Below are 20,129 nucleotides of genomic sequence, written 5' to 3'. Positions count from 1 at the left end.
CTGGGGTCGAGCTTCTGTCATGGCACCCGCTTGGAGGCCATGTTGCCTCGACCCATGAGGTGGTGGTGGGTTGGCAGGAGGCATGAGGGGTGCGCTCCCCCTCCAGGGAATGGTGACTCCCCCAGCCCCAAAATGAATGAACAGCACCAAAATCATGCCTGCAGCTGCCACCTCCACCATGGGGTGCTGTGTCTGGCAGAGGAAAGGCCTGTGGGGCACATGGGGCTGTGCTGTGACTGGGGGTTGATGAGGGAGTGGGGGGAAGCGCTGCCAAACCAGAGCTTCCATGGGTGCCAGCACTCAGACAGGGGCAAAGCAAGGGGAGGCTGCTCCCATGTTTTAGGGTCTCCAAAGCTCCCATTCCCATCCCCTTGTGCTTCCTGCAGAAGAGAGGGGCAGGGGAGGGAGAGAGGGATTTTTTTTGGTTTCACCATAGGAAGGATTTTCAAACCCTATAAATTCACTTTTGACAAGTGAACAGCTAAAGCAGATTAACCTTTTTGCTAATCCTCTATAATGGCTTTTGAATCTTCTTAACCAATAAGAAAATGATAAGAGCCTGTTTCTTTTCTTTTTATCTATATCTATATTGTCCTCTCTTGTCCGCATTTTTTTTCTTTCTTGTTTTATTTTTCTTTTCTAATATGAAATAGCCCAGCGATCCTATCTTCTGGAGGCTCAGTAAACAGAACATCAATAATCCCTTTCCTTTATTCCTCTCTGGTAACAGGGTGCAGAGAAGTGTCTGCCGATTGGGATTTGATTACCAGCAGCTATCAAAAGTCTCTTTGTAAGATCTAGGTCCTAAATCCCATAATTCTTTGATAAAAGAAGTATTACCAGTCCATTTTCTGAAGTGAAAGGTACGGGAGGAATGAAAGAAAGCAATCAGCGGAGATCCTAATAGGCTAAGTGCATGTGCGGTGGGAAGGCAGGGACGGGCAGGGGAGGCCAGGGAAAGGCGCCCTTTGTTAAGGATGGGGAAGGAGAATTAATCCGCTTCGGGTGCATGATTATTACAGCCAAGAACAGAAAGGATCGGATCCTGAGCCTGCCCGGCTCAGGCCTGCTGTCGCCCTGGACCAGCACAGTGTGGGGAGCAGAACCTGGCCCCACATCCATCTCCTGTGTCAGCATTTGGGTATGTGCATAAAAGCTGGGAGTAGTTTGCGATGATCCCTGGTATTACTGCATCCCCAGTGCCTCTCTGGAGTGCTGACACTTTGGCAGGGCGGCAGTGAACATGTCCAGACCGTGCAGCTATGAAGGTGTCTTCCTTTCAAACCTACAGCGAATATGTAAAGTTTCATAGAGCACGGTTATAATTTATGTTACACCATTGGAATAGCTGAAGAGGAGGCAAATAAATGGATGGAAGAAAAAAAAAAGTGGTTTGGTTTTAAGTGAGATTTTACAGAGACTTGAGTGTCACAGGTAGAGCGGCTATGGGGCATCTCTTCCTGGCACTGGGAGACCAGCAGGGTGAGGAAGGGCAGGCAGAAAGCAGAGGCAAAGATAAAAGAATGCGGACTGAGAGAGGGCTCTCCTGGAGACTGGCTCTCATTTTCGCATGATGCTTGAGTGGTTGCTGGGCTGTTCAGCGTGAAGTCATGAGGTGCCATGAGGACCTCGGATGTGCAGTGGTTTCACAGCACTCACCTGTGCGTCACCTCAGTGTGCCATGAGTGGGACTGATGGCTTCTGTCCCCTGCAAAGAAACATCAAGCAGGAGAACATTCCCCATGTGAGCTCCTGAAGCCTTGCTACTCACCTTGGCTTAAACCACACTGAGGGCAAGAAACCTTGGGTTTAATCTTTCCTAAGCAACCTGAGCTCAACCACACCTTCTCTATTTTAACCCCAGCTACTCAGTTATGAACCCAAGGTGGAAGATGCCCTCCCTCCTTCTGTGGATTGCATCTGCCAGGCCTAGCTGTTTGCCCTTGGCAGGGTCGGTGCCAGGCGTCCTCTTCCGTCCTGAGTCACTGCTCTTGGACGCAGCTTCATCCCAGTTTCTCTTGCTGGACAGAAGCTGGGAATTGAACTGACAATGCTTTAGGGAAGCCTGGCTGCTCTGGGCTCGCTGAACCGCCCATTAGTTGTGGCACTGAGACCACACTCCTGCCCGTGCTGCCGCGGGACCTCGCTGCCTGCCTGCACACGGAGGCAGCAGGCAGCAATCTTCCCCTTCCCTTCCTGACGCCGAGCAGGGCTACGGCTCAGCTGTACAGGAGGCGGCTACATGCCAATAAGCTATGCCACAGAGCTGCCGCGAGCTGCCAGTAATCTAATTTATTAAGGGCTTTGAATCCTTACAAAGAGTATGTTGGATACATGCAAAGCATCTGCATTATCATTGTGATTAGGGCAGCGGAGGTGGGGGAAGGAAGAAGGAGGGAAAATACAATTTCTCTGCTTTCAGCAGAAAATAAATCAACTTTTGCAGAGAGTTCTGGCACAGCCAAAGGCTGTGCTATGGTTAAAAATGATTTTTTATTAAGCTGAACTCTCTGCTCTCTCATATTGTATGATATGACAGCTCTCTTTTGATGGGAAAGCTATCATTTGGCCAGAGAAAGGGATAATTTGCCTCTTTTAAGGAGTTAATCCTCTGGTCCATTTCCGGGCTGGGAACAGCTATCCTCCCCCTTCCTTGGATCAGAGGCTGCAGCACAATGGAGATCATAACCACCTCAAATCTACACCCGAGATGGAGAAATCAGATTTCCTTCTCCAGTCATTTTTGTGGGATTAGTTAAATCTTAGATCCACACTAACCCTTCACAAAGCTGCCAAGATTAGTTAGAATTTATTTTCTTCACAGGGGGGTTTATGGGTTTCTTTCCAAAGGGATTATATCTCTCTCTCTATATATATATATTTAGGGTTGCTTCAGTCATAAAGCAGCTAGGTTAGAAGGAGAAAAAGTGCATGTGTGTATAAAATAAAAACTCGGCTGCGAGAATAACAGTCACTTGAAATGCCAAGACAAAGCAGCAATTCTGGACAGCTTTGCCAGTCCATTTTAAAAGCTATCTAAGCTGTCTTTCTCCTTGCGAGACCCCACTCTGGAGTTAGCACACGGAGAGCAAGTCCCGGTCAGCCTCAGCTGCCCGGTCCTGCAGCCACTGGTGCCGGCAGACGATGTCTTCAGAGCCAGCGTCGGACACTGGCGCCGGCAGCAGAGGCCTCAAGAAGCCGTGTTCATTCAGCATTGAGGACATCCTCTCCAGCCCAGCAGAGAAGAGCCCCCAGGTCCTGGTCCCACTGTGCCTCCAGAGCATCTTGGATTGCGCACCCAAAGGGCTGTGTGAGTTGGGGACTTTCCCGGCCAGCTCCCTGCAGGAGGAGGAGGAGGAGGAGGAGGAGGAAGAGCTGGACGGGGCAGGCTGCTACTGCTGCTGCTGTTCTCACACAAAAGCCCGTTCCCTGAAGGACTCGCCGAGTTGGCTGGGTGAGTGTTTGGGTTTGGTTCACAGCGTAGGGCTTGCGGAGGGGCTGGTGCCAGTGCCGGGGGAAGGGGAAAACCTGGGCATTGACTGATAATGTAAGCGTCCGGCCTGCCACCATGGTGGTCTCAGACCCCAGCTCCAGAGAGCTGAGCTCCTTTCTCAGCATGGCTTCCCAGAGCAGGCACTTTTACCTGCAGTGCTACTGCGGGTTTAAAAGCAGCAGGTGCTATTTATTACTGGATATGACTGGTTTAGTGTAAAACACTCGAGAGGCTGATGCTTCCAGGGTGGAAGTTCTCAGTGGAGTGTGGGGCCCCATGGTCATGCTGCCCATGCACAGAGCTGTGCCTGTGCTTCCTGACAACACTGGCCCTGGGGAACTTCACTTGTCCTTTAAGAGCTTTTGGCTACATCTAGTAAAATTACTGCAACTAGCAAAAAAAAAAAAAAAAAGTAGCAAACCCTTAAAAATGCAGCTCAAGAGTTCAGAAATCCCCCTTGTCAGGACTGAAACACAACTCCTCACCAGGCTGCGAGTTTCCACCCACCTTCTGGAGCTGGCCATAGTGCAATTGGTAAGTAAACGAAGAACACCCAACCAGTGCTCCCCACCTACACGCTTCTCCCAAAGTGATGCCCCAAGCCCTTCTCTCACTTGCATGGTGATGAGGCAGTTCAGCACCCACGTCAGCTGTCCGGCTGCCTCCTTCCAAACAGCGTGTGTGGATGCAACTTGTGCCTGAACTGCCTTGAGCAAGGTGGGTGTTTCAGCCCCCCACCCCTAACCCTGCCGCTGTACCTCTCCCCTTGCAGACGCCCGGTTGCCCTGGCCCGTGCGGCTCTTCCACTCAGCAGTCAGGGTCTGTAAGAACACCCAGGGGAACCCCAGCGAGCTGCAGACTTTCCACCAGATACAGCGCCGGACGCGCCGGCATCGCACCATATTCACTGAGGACCAGCTGCAGGCCTTGGAGACGCTTTTCCATCAGAACCAGTACCCGGACGTCATCACCCGTGAGCACCTGGCAAACCGCATTCACTTGAAGGAGGAGAGGGTGGAGGTGAGATCCTGCCACTTGGTGAGGTGCTGCTGGCTGCAGCCCCCCAAGAACGCAGACCGGGTCATTGTGCTGTCTCTTTTGGGAGCTGCAGTCCCAGGGTCTCATTTCAAAAACTATTCTTGGGTATTTGACAAAACAGGGTTTAGGTTTGGAAGAGGGTAAAGCAGTTCTGCTGAGCTGATTCGTTCTGGTGTCCGGTCCCATAAACTCAGGCACTCCCTCTCTCCTAGAATTGCCTGTATAAACACACAGACGTGCCCAATCCTGCTCATCCCCTGCACCCAGTGTATATTCCTTATTTGTTTGATCTGCTTGTCTTCTGAATTTGCCATGGGGGGTCCCAGCTCCCTTGTGCCTTTTACGTGTATCTGAGCAGGGGAGGGACTGATTAAATTTTGTATCAAGCTTTCATGTTGGGAAAGGTATTAGAGTCTCACAAAGCTTATGTTGTACAGCCCTGCCTGCCCCTCTCCAAGTAACACACAAAATGCAAAAGTTGTTTTCTTGTTTTGCACTTTCTAGGTTTGGTTTAAAAATCGGCGGGCCAAGTGGCGGCATCAGAAGAGGGCGTCCGCGTCAGCGCTGATCCTTCAAGGCACCAAGTCGCCCTCCGAGGAGAGCTGTTAGTGACCACAGGCTGTGGCTCAGCAGATGAATGCCAAGAGCATCCATTTCCCGTAGTTGACAGGTTCTGTAGGAGGGTAACTCGAGGGGGACTAATGAAGCAAAAGGGGATCTCTGTGATTCCTGGAGGAGGAGGGCAGGCAAAAGCAGACATGGCACTTTCACGTCCCTGTTGCTCTTCCAAACCTAGTTCATGTGGCAAATAACTCACCAGCCATGACCCTCAGATGCTTAAGCAGAATCCACTGCCAAAAGCCTGTGCAGGGGACAGAGCTGTATCAGTGTTCAATGTGTGTGCTTCAAGAGAAGGGATGACTCCCCGTCTTGTCTTTGCTCTGTGCAGGTTCTATTTGTGTGTGTTTTACCACTGTAGATTTGCAAAATACCCTGCAGAGGAGTGTTTCCTATTTTCAGCGCCTCGATGGCCTATGGAGTTGCTTTTGGGGTCAAGCTCACTGAACAGGTGGTTTGTTCCTCAACAAAGAAACACGGATTTCTCACTACAGCCTGTGGGAGAGGTAACCCGCCGTGGTGGGGAGAGGGGTTGGCACAGCCAGCATCCAGCTCACCTTCGCGGCCAGCCCCTGCCGGTCCCGTCAGTGCAAGGGGTGCCCGTGTCCCTGGCAAGGCCAAAGAGAAACCCCATCCTGTAAAGCAGTGACATCAATAAAACTGTCCTGTCACCTCTGTACGTGCCGTGGAAAGCTGCTGGCGGTGGGGGGCCCTGGCCAAGCCTGCCGGCGGTGCCAGCTCCCCACCGGGCCTTCACCTGCCCCACAGCCCCGGGGAGACCTTACGCAGCCCTCGCCCACCCAGGTGCCGGTCCCCGCTCCGGGGAGCCCGAGGTGTTCCTGAGGAGCCCTGCGGGCGGCCGGCGGGGTGCTGGGGCGGGGCGGGGGGGAGACACCCAACGCGCGGCCTGTGGGTGCCAAAGGCCTCGCCCCGGCCCCGGCCCCGGCCCGCAGCGGCAGGGACAGCTTGCGGCCCCCGCGGCTGCCCCCAGGCCGCGTCCCGGCGGCGCCCGGGCCGTGACGCCGCCGCAGCCTCCCCGGGCCGCGATCGCGCCGCCGGCACAGAGCGGGACCGAGCGGGTCCTCCCGGCCGGCAGGGGGCGCGCTGGCCGCCTCCGCGCCCGCCTCCGCGCGTCTCTCCTGGGCGGGGCGGGCCGTTCCGGCTCCCCGTGGCGCGGCGGCGTGACGTCACAGCGTGTCGCCCCGCTTCGTAACGGCGGCGCAGGAGGGTCGGGTCAGGGCGCTCGCCGGCTGCCCGGGCCCTCGGCGCTATGGCGGCGACGGCGACAACGGCGACAACGATGACGACGGCGACAACGGCGACGACGGCGACAACGATGACGACGGCGACAACGACAGCGATGACGACGACGACGATTCCAGCGGCCTCGCCTGACGCCTTGGTGCCGGCTGCCGCCGCGGGCACCGCCGTGGCGGCGGAGAAGGAGGCGACGCCGCCGGCCGCGAAGCGCCCGAAGAAGATCCTGGATGAGGAGGCCTACATCGAGGTAGGCCGGTGGGCCCGGGCCTGCGCCTGGGCCTGGGCCTGGCGCGGGGGAAGGCGGGACCGCGGCGGGCCGCGCCGGGGCCCGGGAGGCCCCGTTCTCTGGGCCGGGCGGCTCCCGGCTCGGGTCTGCGCTGTGTAGCCCTGGGTCAGGCCTGGGGACGAGGCAGCTCCTGCGGCGACAGCGGCCAGCGCGCTGCCAGCGGTCCGGCCTCGGCTTGGGCCGCCCGTCCTTCCCGTGCGCTGCGTGCGGCTGGCCCCGAGCTGAGCCGGCACTCCGAGGCGTCCCAGGGCGGCCCTGCAGTTGTCTTTCTGTTTGCAGAGTTTAGAGAAAATTATTCAGCGAGACTTCTTTCCTGACGTGGAGAAGTTGCGAGCGCAGAAGGAATATCTGGAGGCCGAAGAAAACGGTGACTTGGAGAAAATGAGACAAATTGCTATCAAGTTCGGCTCCTCCTTGGGCAAGTCATCGAGGGATACACCTGCACCTTGTAAGAACTGTCTCACTGGGGCATAGATAAATTATATTTAATGTTATTGCTCTGGTTTATCTAATGTTATGCCAGCAGTGCTTATCTTAAAGATTCGAGATTGACATTGCGTGGAAATTAGGATACCCGATTGGGCAGTAGCCAGTGTCTGATGGCTGATGCTGAATTTCTCTTTGATGGTGTCTAATAATCCCTTCTTGAGGGAGTAGTTATGGAGAAGACAGCTACTGAATAACCATTCTTCATAGGCATCTTTTTCCAAGTTCCTGCTCCCTAGGGAATGTTGCATGCTCTAATGTGCAGTATTGTACTATCAGAAACTTTTTAAGCTGTGTTTTGAATTGTTACTATAGTTTTAAGTGTTCTTGTTGCATCAACAAGTGTGTAAGATTTTCATATCTTGGGAACAGAAGGTGTTGGAAGCTCATGATTATCAGAGGCTCGTGCAGCAGGCAGCCAACACCCTGTTGTATGTTTGTTTTCACTTCAAGTTCAGGTGTTTCTTATGCAAAAGCCTAGTCCTTGGCTGAGCGCTGAGAGTGGGGTTTAGGTCACTAGCTTTCTGGTGGCCAAGGGCATGTGTCACCAAGTGGTTTCACTTCCACACTGCAGGTGCTGGCCCTGGCCTGGGTTAAGGTTGTTATGCTGCTGCTTGCTTCTGTTGGCCAAAGCTGTGGGTAGGGTGGCAAAGACGCTTGGCTGTGGCTCTCTTGTGACTTTTTCCCAGCAGGAGAAAAATAATGGCTGAGGTGAGGGCGAAATCTTGTTCAGTGATTGGGACAGAACCAAATAGAGTATCTTGGAGTTCTTTTCACACCTTTTTAATTAAATTGTTGTTCTCTTGATATGTCTTCTGTGACTTGTTTGGCACATGACCCTCACCGTGGTGGAGGATGTTGCAGCAAGTGTCCTGTTCTGTGCTCTAGTAACTGTGTGAGTCTTTTTTTTTTTTTTTCTTTTCTTTCTGCCACAGATGTTACTCCAGCTACGTTTGAAACCCCAGAAGTGCGTCCAGGTGGCGTTCCACTGGGAAATAAAACCAAAGCGGGCACCAAAGCTGCAGAGGAAGGTAGGAGAATGATGTTTCTCTAGCTGAATTCTTCAGCAGCAGGAAAATACTTTTGTGATCTGTCTCTTGTGAGGGTTTTGGGTGTTTAGCAGATGTTCAAGCAGTTTTCTTAAACCTTCAAGTAGGTGAAAATGATCACTCTGAAGTTGAACTTGATATGTTTTACATCATGTGTGTGAGTTCTCGGTTATGAGTCTCTTTATGGCTGTGTAAATTCTTAACTCAGTTGATCTTTTTGAAGGCAGTAATTTTTTTTTTTTTTCTGTATCACCTGAAATTAATTCAGTAAATAAGCAAAGATTGTAGGGGCAGAGCTATTCATATAGTATATTAAAAACGTCTGCTAGCAGCTGGCTACTTGTACGTTTTCCCTTTAACGCAAATAGCTGTAAATGCCATAAAAGGTTTTATGTGAAACTTGGTTGTATGTCTTCCAAAAGATAATTTATTATCACACCACTCTGGTGTGTGTATCTTTTTTTTTTTTTTTTTTCCACCAAGCTTCCTGTTAATTACTGGTGGGTCCATAGAAGGCTCATTGTCAGAAGGGATTAAGAGTTGTGTCTAGTGCTGTCGTAGAAAGGGCGATATTAACCTTTCCTGGGCTTCTTCCCTCCTCTTGTTAGGAGAAGCAGAAAAAGATGATAAAGATGCACTTCCCAGTCTGGACACCTTTTTGGCAAAACACACAAGTGAGGATAATGCTTCATTTGAGCAGATCATGGAAGTGGCCAAAGAGAAGGAGAAAGTCAAGCATGCTTGGCTGTACGGTGCAGAAGAGGAGTATGCCCAGGTAGGGAGATGGCTCAGCTGTATCTCTGCTCTTCCATTCTTCCAGAGTGGCACAATGGGGAAATAACCATTTTACTGTATTTCTTTCTTATTTGGTTAATTAGAATATTATCTTACATCAGTTTTCAAATCCTGCTGTAAATCCAGATAGAGAAGTCGTTGGCTCTGAGCTTGGGGCTGTTGAATTACTCGTATTATTGAGTAAGAATAGAAAGGTAGTAGGTGCATGGGGTGATCACATCTAAATCTGAGTGAAGTGTGGGTTTCCTGGGTCCTGTGACAGGTCATGGCTTCCTTGTGCAGTCCTGTTTTTTCCCCATCTGTAATGCAAGGGTAGTGTTGACAGTTGCTGAGGATCTGTCTCTTCCTAAAGCTTTGAGACTGTGAAGCATTGCACTAAGTACAAGTATTGCTGTTCTTGGCAGACTCTCCCATGAACAGCAATACCAGGAGGAGCAGCTGAGAACAGTTCCTGTTGCTTGTTCGTCAGCCCGTTATTATTCACAGTTAATTGTCTTTCTTATTTCATTTTTCTCTTTCTGTTATCAGTAATAATCCACTCAGCTGCCGAAGCACAGTACTGCACACAGTGTAGCTGGCTGTGCTGTTTTCCTTGGTGGCTTTGTAGGAGGTTCACAAGCTGTTCTGGGGCTGCCATGTCGATCTTTCTCCATCAGCTGTGAGCAGCTGGCGCTGTCGCCAGATGTGTCAGTGACGGGGGAGAGCTGCAGTGCCTTGTAATGAAGTTTAGCCCTGACACATGAGTCTTTACTGCTCTTGTGAGTGAGTGCTGTGTTTTTATCCCAGCTAAGGTAAACTCTTGGAGTCTGTTACAATAAAAATACCTTTTGTGGCTCCTTATGTATCTTCTTTGCTCGAATGCTTTCATCCAGAACTAAAAGGCAGGCAGCAGGAGAACACTCCCAAAGCACAGGGGTTATTTCAGGTCGAAGCCAGTCCCATGCTGTCGATGTGTGTCTTCCTGTCAGCCAGCACTCTGTTCAGACCTTGCATGCACTCGCACAGCATGTCTGTTGGTGTAGCAGACAACTTCGCTGTGCCTCGTGTAGGGAACTCGGTGATGATGCTGCTATTGAGATGTACGTGGATGATACCTGTTAAAGACAACATCAGTTGATGTCTAATATATGGCTTCTGGCAGTAATTGTGTAGTTTAATTAGCGTGAGACTTACTGGTGGCTGACTTGGTTCTGTTAATTTATTTCTGGTATTGGTGATACTGCTACGCTGGTAGCTGTGTGCGAGTAACTGTGTGATTATCGAGGGCTTCCATACCTGTACTGCCTATGGAAGTGTTTGAAAGCTCTCTAAGTGTAGGAGAAGTGTCTGTTCTCTTGTTCCTGCTTGCCTCAGCTAACACAGTTTGCACGGGACTGGGATGGTACAACTATTCTCCCAAGGTTACATGCCAAAGCTTTGTAGAGTGCCCTGATATTAGATAAGTGTTGTGTGTTACTTTTCCCTTGCTATCAACGAATGCTTCGTTTGAATTTTGATTAGTGGACAGAGAAAAAACAGGAAAAGTTCGGAGCGTCACAAGTGTTGTCCCAAGGTGCAATAGACAAAGTCATAAACATGAACTTTCTGAGAAGTTAGTTCTTTCCTTCTCGCCTGATTTTATACCAGAACTGCCTTGTGGAGTTGTTTGCAAGCTCACCTGGGAACAGGATGGTTTTGCAAATGCTACTTGCCAGAGAGAGAGTGCTTGTGCCCTGCCAGTTGCAAAGCGTGCTGGGGCAGGTAGCTCGTGATCGAGCTCTCCAAGTTGTGTATGCCTGATTAAAAGATTGCAGGAGTATGTTTCAGACCTGATTTTTTTTTTTTTTTTCCCCCCCCATCGCCCTTTCAGCGACGAAATGAGAACCTGATGCTTCCTTCAGCAGAGCAGCAAGCTCTGGAGAATGTGAAAGCCGGACTGGAGACCTGGGAGTACACGGCTCGAAACACCCTCATGTATTATCCGACAGGTGAGGCCTGCAGGTTTCTCAGGAGAGGCATTGGTTCTAGGTGGGCTGACTCCAAGCAGTGGTTACAGCATTTCTGTAGATGACTGAGCAGCTCTTACTGGTAATACTGCACTTGTTCTTCTGTGAGGCTCAGATGTGTAAAGTTGTGTAAAAAAAAAAAAGTAAAAAAGTCTTTTTGTCTCTTTTTTTTTTTTTTTCTTTCTTTGGACCTTGCTCCTTTGCCTCTGATTGCAGAATTTGATTGTGTTCTGTTTGTCGTTGAGCAGCTCATTATGTGTGTTGTAGAAGCACTTGTTTTCAGGAGCCAAAGCTCTTTCCAGTTTGGTCTGTCTTGTTTATGAGCACTTTCTTGTTGTCTTTATTCATTCTTTGCTTCTGTTCAAAGGGTGCTCCTCGGGCTTGTTGGTCCCTTGGTTGCTATAGAAAACTACATAGTTTTGTAAACACAGTTTTCTTTTGGACTATAAATGTACAATGATAACTTCTGCAAACTGGCAAAGTAGAAAAGTAGAGTTGTTGACTGTGTTCTTAAGAAGAAAAATTAAAAATCTGACCTTAATTTATAGATTTCAGGTGTTACAAAGCACTTATTTAGTGCAGACTTTGTTTTAAATTGCTAGAGGTACACACTGCAGTTTCTGATGGATTCTGTGCTGTGTAGGAGTATGTAGCAAGTTACCAGGTTGGTCAGGAGCTTTAGAGCACGCTGCCTAGCCTTACCTGAGCCCTTTCTGAAAAGGCCTTTTGCTTTTCAAGGTGTACCTGATGAGGATGACGTATTTAAGAAGCCCAGGGAAGTTGTCCATCGAAACACCCGTTTTGTGAAGGACCCTTTTAGCCAAGCTGTGAGCAAATCACAGCTCCAACAAGCTGCAGCCCTCAATGCTCAGGTTGGATAATTTTACTTCTTCTGACTGAAACCTCGTTAGACTCTGGTCTCTGGTGGTGTTCATCACCCAGGAGGACTGTGTATGCTAGATACAGGTGACTCACACCTTTCTCTGCAGGAATGGCATTGTCTTTTTTATTTCAGTACAAACAGGGCAAAGTGGGACCAGATGGGAAAGAACTCATACCCCAAGAGTCTCCGAAAGTGAATGGATATGGATTTGTGGCTACCCCCTCTCCTGCCCCTGGTAAGATGGTTTTCCTCTTTTTTTTTTTTTTTTTTTTTTTTTTTCCCCCTGGTGTGAGAGGACTGCTACTGGACTTGTTTTGATGCTCTGTTTGGTCACACTGAGGTATCGTTGGTTTAGACAAGGAGGTAAGCCTTCTATCTGCGTACGTCTCATGAGCTGGTGACTTTCTCATGTACCATGTACGCCAGCTCGATGCAGTGCGTCAATCCCAGTCCGATACGCTGGCAAGAGGAGTCCTGCTGTCCCCAAGAGGCTCTGAGCAAGCTGCTGTGCCCTTGTTTAGGAGTCATCTAGAGGGCAGTGAGCCTTCCTAGGCAACTGGGGTGCTGTGGCTGCTTTTTTTACCCCTGGGTGATGCTTCTCTGGAGTTTAAAGATAAGAATTCAAAGGTTTCACAAACATTAAGCTTCCAATGAGTTCGGGTGCTCATTTTTCAAAATGAGGAGCATTAGTGTCAGTGGGTCCAGTAGTTTGCTGAGTGATGGTTCAGCCTGGCTCGTAGGGATGTGGCATATCTCACTTCCTTCACAGTCACAGTCTAATCTACTGTTTTCCTCCAGGTCTGCTGCTTTCTAGGTTCTTCCTGTGTCTGGATACACCTGTGTATTATAGATTCCGTTTGTTCAGATGTGTTAGCCACAGAATACTTTGTTAGAACAAACTGGTTATTTTCCTTCCAGTTGAAATGTTTTGTCTGAATTTTCAGCTGTTCTTCACCAGCCATTATGTTTCCCTGTCTCTTGTTGTTAGGCCAAAAGGAGAACATACTGAGGCTTTTCCTCCGGAAAGCCTGTAGGTGGCAGTTGAAGCACACCTCCTTTTTCCCTTGTAAATGCCTTTTCCAAACCCTGGACAGCAGGATTTTCTAACCAGTGACTTAATCGGGCTCTTAGAATCTATTCTACAGTTATAGCTGTTAGACAAGGTGCAGTCACTGTTTGGTAGAGGCTAGCCCCAAGAAGAAGTGAGGCTAAGTTTGGCTATTACCTCTATCTTAAGTCCTCTGCCCGTTTCCCTGCTTTTAAATAGTTACCTGTGTTGAAGGAGTCTTCACAGCATAGCAGAGGGGAAGACTAGCACTGTAGAGGAAAAAACAGAAGTGTCACTAAGCAAAAGCTCACCAAATGGAAAAATAAACACGTGGAAATGACAAGTGTTTGGTGGTTGTAACCTAGAGGATGACACAGCCAAAGGCATCCTGTGAGTTTAAGGTCATGCCCTTTTAATGGGAACCACATGTTACTATTCAAGATTGGCTGTGATTTCCTCTGCAGTGGAGGGGCTCCTTTGTGTGTTGTTGCATTTGCTGCATTTCATAATTTGCTTCTCTGTATCTTTTCTAGGGAATGAATAGTCAAATATCTTGCATCAGCATGACTCTAAATTTGTTTTTAGGTGTGAATGAGTCTCCTTTTATGACATGGGGTGAAGTTGAAAGCACCCCTTTGCGCTTGGAAGGGTCAGAAACGCCGTATGTGGACAGAACGCCTGGACCAGCCTTCAAGGTATTTCGTGTTTTGAATTGGCATGTCATTTTGGGGAGGGAGAAAGGACTAAGAAGGGAAAGGTCAGTGAGTAACTAATAGATTAATGTTGTTGTGGGACTGTGACACCTCTCTAGGCTGTGTTCCCAGTCCTTGAGACTGATGATCTAGGTTCTACTTGGAAAGTGGAGGTGGACATGGCTCCACATGAAAGCTGCCTGGTGGAGATACTCGAAGGTGGAACACACACAGTTGGCAGGAGACTGAGAATATTGGATGGGCCCGGACAGAGAGGCTTTCAGAGGAAGCTGAAGAGACACCTGATTTCTCTGGGTTTAATGTATGAATGGGCAGAAATTGTAGGATTTCCGTCTGTCTTGATCTTCTGGCTGTCACAGCCTGAGGCAAATGTATCACTTGAGAGTAGAAAAGGTGCTCTGGCTCTGCTAATGGCACATGGCCCTGCATGCCACCTGTCTCCTGCTGGTGTCATGAAATATGAGCTGTCTGAAACTCTTAGCTTAAAAAAGGTGTCATTTGCTGTTTGTGCCTCTGTTTTGTCAGACTCTGAAGCCCTTGGCTGGTTCTCCTGCTGTTTAGCCATGTCTGTGTTTGCCTGAGAGCTGGCTGGGTAGAGGCAAGGCTAGGCAAGACACAGGTGACATTGTCTAGGAGAGACAGCAGGAGGAAGTGCCAGAGGTAGTGGCTGCTTCCTTGACTGAACTGGTTTTACTGTTTTCGTTGCTTGCTAAGGCAGGTTGGAGGTCTGTCTGTGTCCTGCCTCTTACAGAGCAGCAGAGAGGTGTGGGCTGACCCCACTTCTCCTGGGTTTAGGTCCCTGTGGGCTGGAATCCTGCTGTGAAGGTGCTTTGACTCTTTCATGCAGCACTCCTATGAGTGCCTTGGTGAGTGAACTGTGTGATGCATTTCTAGATCCTGGAGCCTGGGCGTCGTGAGAGGTTAGGACTCAAGATGGCCAACGAAGTGGCAGCTAAAAACCGAGCAAAGAAGCAGGAGGCGCTTCGAAAAGTGACAGAAAACTTGGCCAGGTGAGACTTCTGTTCTGACAGCAGAACTGGGGGTGGGTATTTTCTGATCAGGTTTAAATCCGTGTATGTAGAAAGGGAGAAACGATAAGACTACTGGAAGCAGGAAAAGGTAAAGTCAAACTAAAAGCTTTTAGAACTTAAAACTCGATTGATTCCTGAGGGAAGGTGGCTGGTGGCAGTCCCTGATACTCCCTCTCATCAGCATTACTGTTCTGCCCTGCAGCCACCCAGCAGTGCATCTGGATCGCTGTCCTGCCTCATTGCACAGAGGAGACATGATAAGGCTTGCTTGACTGTGTCACGGGAGGGACAGAACAGGCTCAGAGGGAAGGGCAGGCAGCGCCACTCATTTCTGTGAGGTTTCTGTCACTTCTCTCTCTAGAGAGACAGGCTTCATTTACCTGCAGGCAGAATGACTTCTGCTGCCAGTGGGTCTGGTCTGTGGGGGTGGCAGACACCAAGCTTGCCTGTAGAAGCATTGAAGATCTCCTGAAAAATCACAGATTTTTACTGTAAAATCCTTTAAAACGGTTTGTTTTATTCCAGCCTCACGCCAAAAGGGCTGAGCCCAGTGATGTCGCCAGCTTTGCAGAGACTAGTGAACAGGACTGCAAGTAAATACACCGACAAAGCCCTGCGAGCCAGCTATACTCCTTCCCCAGCCCACACAGGCACTCCCGGTTACAAGACCCCAGCAAATGGGCCTCATACACCCACAAGCACCCCCCAGTCTAGGACAGTGTCTCAGACACCAGTATCTCAGGACACTACATCGATCACAGACAACTTACTGCAGCTTCCTAAAAGAAAGAAGGTGTCTGATTTCTTCTGAATAGTCCAGTCACCAGCAGGTCGATAGTGAACTGGCTGTGCTCAGCTGTCTGCAGACTGTGTGTTGGGAACAATCGGTAGTAAGGGGTGTCTAGATCCAGCTGCCGGAATGGAAGCCAGCGGCTACAAGATCTGGGACCAGCACTGCTCTTGACTATATAGCTAAAATAGCCTGCGATGTGCTCTTTGGAAGCAGAGGATCTCCTGCCATACTACAACTTCCTCTTGAACTGCATGGCTGGGGTGCAGAGGGTTGCTGTGGCAAAAAGATGCTTCCTGTAACGGTAGAGAAGATCCTGGACTCTTGGAAAATGGTGATATTTTTTAAGATGTATTTCTCTTTTTAAGATGGCCATGCATTTAAATACATTTCTGTACAGATATGTCTATTTATTAAAATCATAGAATCATTTTGGTTAGAAAAGACCTTTAAGATCTTCAAGTCCAACAATTATCCTAACACTGCCAAGCCCACCACTAAACCATGTCCCTAAGCACCACATCTATACATCTTTTGAACACCTCCAGGGATGGTGACTCCACCACCTCCCTGGCCAGCCTGTTCCAATGTCTGACATAGTAGATTAGACTGTGACTGTGAAGGAAGTGAGATATGCCACAAGTGAAGAAATTTTCCCTGATAGCCAATCTAAATCTCCCCTGGTGCAACCTGAGGCCGTTTCCTCTTTAGTTACCTGGGAGAAGAGACCAACACCGGCCTCACTACATCTTCCTTTTAGGTAGCTGTAGAGAGCAATAAGGTCTCCTCTCAGCCTCCTCTTCACTAGGCTAAACAACCCCAGTTCCCTCAGGCGCTCCTCATGTTTTCCAGACTCCAGGACCTCAGCCTCGTTCCTATACTGTGGTGCCCAAAACTGCACACAGCACTCGAAGCCTGGTCTCACCAGTGCTGAGTACAGGGGCACAGTCACCTCCCTCCTCCTGCTGGCCACACCACTGCTGATACAGGCCAGGATGCTGTTGGCTGCCTTGGCCACCTGGGCGCACTGCTGGCTCATGTTCAGCCGGCGGTCAACCAGCACCCCCAGGTCCTTTTCTACTGGGCACTTTTCCAGCCACTCCTTCCCCAAGCCTGTAGTGCTGTGTGAGGTTGTTGTGACCCAAGCGCAGGACCTGGCGCTTGGACTTGTTAAACTTCATACAGTTGACCTCAGCTCTTTAATCCAGCCTGTCCAGATCCCTCTGCAGACCCCCTCTACCCTCGAGCCGATTGATGCTCCCACTTAATTTTGTGTCATCTGCAGTGTGGTAAGCCTTCCTGAAAGGACTTTCTTCCAGCTTGCCAAACTTCTCTGGTTTTGTACTTTGCAGAAGACAGGATACAACCATGTCTATATGGGAAGTGACCCGGAATTTTGGAGGGCTTCTCTTTAATTTAAGTGGACTTTAAACTGATGCTCTTGAATGTATGGCGGGGCTGTCAAGAGAATTGGTATGTTATGAAAACAGTACGCATACAGTTTCAGACATCAGTTCACACTTCCTAATAACCTGCCTCCTTGCTTACCGAATCCCAAGTGTGGTTGATGCATGTGTGAATTCTGCAGCCGGTGTAGTCAGGAACCTGAGAAACGTGAGTGTAAGAGCTGTTAAATGTCAGCAGCACTGAAAGAAATGTTCCCGTGTGTTTTGACAGTAACCTCTCATCGCTGCAAACCATATCAGAGACAGGTCGTTTGGGAATAATAGTGTTAAGCTGTTCATTCACCTCATCAGATGTCTTGGGTCTTCTGTCCCTATACTTTGTAAAGCAAAAGATGAGGACTATTGCTGAAAGGGTCCAGAGAAGCTGAAGTTAAGAATGAGCAGTTCACAAGTTAGACCAACTTTGTGATACTGTTAAAACCAGCCATCCTTAAGAGGATCTTGTTTCTTTCTCCTCTCCCTCCCCTTCTGCAGAATGGGATTTGGCTTGCTGCTTGTGCTCGGGCTTTCCTTCATGCAGGTTTTGGGAATGCTCACCCTGTTCTGCAGCTGGCAGGGGGGAAGGGATTGTGGATTTTGGAGTCTGCAACCATAAGTGTTTCAAAACTTCATCTATGCACAGCCTCTGAGGCACATTGGGCTGGAGCAGGTGGTAAACGAGGTCCTTGCACTCAACAGTGGGGTATCTTGAGTTGGGGAAGGGAATGCTGTGTTGTTTCTGAAGGCAGACCATTTTCCTGACATTGGAATCATCAAATGGCATTAAAGCGTAGACTGTTATATACAGTCTGACACCCAGGCTCCACATGTCAGAAATCCTGGGGTCACAAGAAATGGCCTTTAGCACTTCAGGGGCTGTGTACCCAACTGACCCGCAGAAGGTTTTGCTGAGAATAATTCTTCCATTTTCATCCAGACGAGGATTTGGAAAAGCCAAAGTCGGACAGCTTGATTTTGAGGTCTTCATCAAGAATAATGTTCTTGCATTTCAGGTCCCTGTGAGTGAAGTTCAAGTCATGGCAATGCTTGATGGCGGAAGCCAACTGCCGAAACTTGATGCGAGCAATGTCCTCTTTCGTAGCTCCTGTGATCCTGATGTAGTTCAGGAGGTCTCCATTTTCCCCCAGCTGCATCACGATGTACACTTTCCCAGCTGATGTCTCAAAAATATTATAGGTTTTGATGATTGATGGATGGTGCAAACGTCTCAAAGCCTCTATTTCTCTGGGCAGAAGTATTTCCAGAAAGTCCTGAGGAGCTTTCTTCTTGTTGATTATCTTGATGGCCAAGTTGCGTTTCAGCTGCTCACAGTAGGTGGGTTTCACTTTGCTGTAAGAGCCTTATCCTGGCATGTTGCTCAGGCTATGACCTTCCTTTCCAAGTGTAATGGGTCTGCCTGAGATGCGGCCCTCATGGTGCTGTGCAGTGGTAGCTAGATGACACACCAGTGTTTTGACTTCTGCTGAGCCGGGCTCACACAGCATCACAACTGTCTCCCCAACATTTCCCCAGGAGGCTGGAGGTGGGTAAAACCTTGGGAGGGGATATAGCCAGGACAGCTGACCCAGACTGACCAAAGGGATGTTCCATATCATATGATGTCTGCTCAGCAATATAAGCTGGGGAAAAGAGGAAGAAGGGGGGGACATTGGTTTTACGTTTGTTGTCTGGAGCAACCGTGACGTGTACTGGAGCCCTACTTCCCAGGAAGTGGCTGGACATCACCTGCTGATGGGAGGTAGAGAATAAAATCTTTTGTTTTCTTTTTCTTCCACGCATGGCTTTTGCTTCATTAAACTGTCTTTATCTGACCCCCATGCCTGTTATATTTTCTCTCCCCTGTCCAACTGAGGGGAGTGAGAGTGATAGAGTGGCTTTGGTGGGCACCTGGCATCTGGCCAGGACCAAACCACCACACCAAGCTCCACAGCATCATCCATGGGGGGAGAGCTGGGAGGGAGCTGCTTGAGTTGGCGGTGGTGTGCCATTGCGCTATGATGGCTGCCCAGGTCAATGCTGTGGTGGGCACTGGATGCTGTGATGTCTCAGGCAGCCACCCCTGTGTGGGACGCTTGGAAGGACCTTTTAGTCCTTTTATAAAGCTACTGGATGGTGTCATCCAGGGCAAAACTTAACATCAAGTTGCTGAGAGGCATTAGTCGTGCTCTGCCTTCTTCATAAAATGATCACTCGCAGAGGGGAGCTGCTCCAGAGCTGGCCTAGCCCCCACTGGAGTGGCCGATCTCCGCGCAGAGTGGCTTTTACTGAGGGAAGGAGACGCCAGGGCAGCAGAGAGGTCCGCCTGGAGCTGGCAGCTCTTGTGGGAGATGCAGGCAAGACCTGGGCATTGCCAGAGGAACACCAACCTCTGACACCTACAAAAAGTGGCCTGGGGACCTCTGCGACCAGAGCAGGGCGCGTCAGCCAGAGCATGGCATGGCAGTTGGTGTGGGAAGGGTGCTGAAGCTGCCAGTTTGAGAAACCAAGGGTGCTTCATCCTAAGGCCCCTGTGCACCGAGCAATGTCAAGCAAAGGGGGGCATGGCACATCTTCTGTGCGTGGCGCGGCAGGCTAACCAGTTGGCTGTGCGGACAGGACCAGGTACGCCTGCAACCATAAAATCGTGAGCCTTGTTAGTGGTTGTCACCCTTTTGGAAAGATCTCAGCGCTCTGCTACTGCAAGAGGCGAACTCGGTAAGTTCAGTTGGTGGTAACTGGGTGTACCGCAGCAGCCTGAGCCGTTGGTGCGGGCAGCTATGGTGGCAACCCGGCCAAAACCTGTTGTCTGAAGAAATGTGGCGAGCCAGGCAGAGGTCGCAGGTAAACCTGCAGGTGTCCAGGTGACAGCAGGGAATGCCACAGCCTCTCGGTGGCAGCAGGGGACAGCCATGAGTACGGCCGTGTGCGGTGGGAGCGGGTGGACGATCTGCTCAGCTGAGTGGCCCAGCTGCAAGGTGAGGCTGAAAGGTTACAAGTGAAATGAAACCCAGCTACAACCCCATCCTCCTTCGAATCTAGTTTAAAGCTCTAGGTATGAGCCCTGCTAATTGTTGCCCTAGAACCCTTTTCCCTCTACAAGATAAGCCTTCCCCACGTATTAGCATCAGGCCTGGTGTCTTATAAAACCAGCCATTATCAAAGAACCCAAAGCCCTGCCTGTAGCACCAGTCTTGGAGCCAAGATTTTAC

At 49.7% G+C, this 20,129-nt stretch overlaps 3 protein-coding genes across 3 annotated transcripts; 2 read left to right on the top strand and 1 right to left on the bottom strand.

The window, feature by feature from the left end:
* The first annotated feature begins 3,144 nt into the window (after positions 1-3,144).
* GSC2 (goosecoid homeobox 2) lies at positions 3,145-5,140 on the top strand. The gene is made up of 3 exons (XM_009951295.1): positions 3,145-3,454; positions 4,266-4,513; positions 5,036-5,140. The coding sequence occupies exons 1-3, from the start codon at positions 3,145-3,147 to the stop codon at positions 5,138-5,140; spliced, it is 663 nt and encodes a 220-aa protein (XP_009949597.1).
* A 1,279-nt stretch (positions 5,141-6,419) lies between these two features.
* Positions 6,420-15,919, top strand: ESS2 (ess-2 spliceosome associated protein). Its single transcript, XM_086474446.1, has 10 exons — positions 6,420-6,656; positions 6,975-7,143; positions 8,117-8,212; positions 8,839-9,005; positions 10,875-10,992; positions 11,749-11,882; positions 12,026-12,128; positions 13,527-13,636; positions 14,549-14,664; positions 15,211-15,919. Exons 1-10 carry the CDS (start codon positions 6,420-6,422, stop codon positions 15,494-15,496), a joined length of 1,536 nt encoding a protein of 511 aa, XP_086330572.1. The 3' UTR covers positions 15,497-15,919.
* A 294-nt stretch (positions 15,920-16,213) lies between these two features.
* On the bottom strand, positions 16,214-18,929 carry TSSK2 (testis specific serine kinase 2). Its single transcript, XM_009957992.2, is given in 3 exon segments — positions 16,214-17,858; positions 17,860-18,280; positions 18,860-18,929. Coding segments are annotated over 3 exon segments (978 nt in total). The 3' UTR covers positions 16,214-17,371.
* Between the last annotated feature and the right edge of the window lie 1,200 nt (positions 18,930-20,129).

Source organism: Leptosomus discolor, chromosome 16, assembly GCF_034619465.1.
Source record: "Leptosomus discolor isolate bLepDis1 chromosome 16, bLepDis1.hap2, whole genome shotgun sequence".
NCBI lineage: Eukaryota > Metazoa > Chordata > Aves > Leptosomiformes > Leptosomidae > Leptosomus > Leptosomus discolor.
Note: the sequence above shows the minus strand (reverse complement) of the source record. Positions and strands in the feature narration are given on the sequence as shown.

Coding starts and splice junctions, on each gene's coding strand:
- ESS2 (XM_086474446.1), top strand. CDS start 6,420: ATGGCGGCGACGGCGACAACGGCGACAACGATGACGACGGCGACAACG. Junction 8,213..8,838: donor CACCAAAGCTGCAGAGGAAG/GTAGGAGAATGA, acceptor TCCTCTTGTTAG/GAGAAGCAGAAAAAGATGAT. Junction 14,665..15,210: donor GTGACAGAAAACTTGGCCAG/GTGAGACTTCTG, acceptor GTTTTATTCCAG/CCTCACGCCAAAAGGGCTGA.
- GSC2 (XM_009951295.1), top strand. CDS start 3,145: ATGTCTTCAGAGCCAGCGTCGGACACTGGCGCCGGCAGCAGAGGCCTC. Junction 3,455..4,265: donor GGACTCGCCGAGTTGGCTGG/GTGAGTGTTTGG, acceptor CTCCCCTTGCAG/ACGCCCGGTTGCCCTGGCCC. Junction 4,514..5,035: donor TGAAGGAGGAGAGGGTGGAG/GTGAGATCCTGC, acceptor TGCACTTTCTAG/GTTTGGTTTAAAAATCGGCG.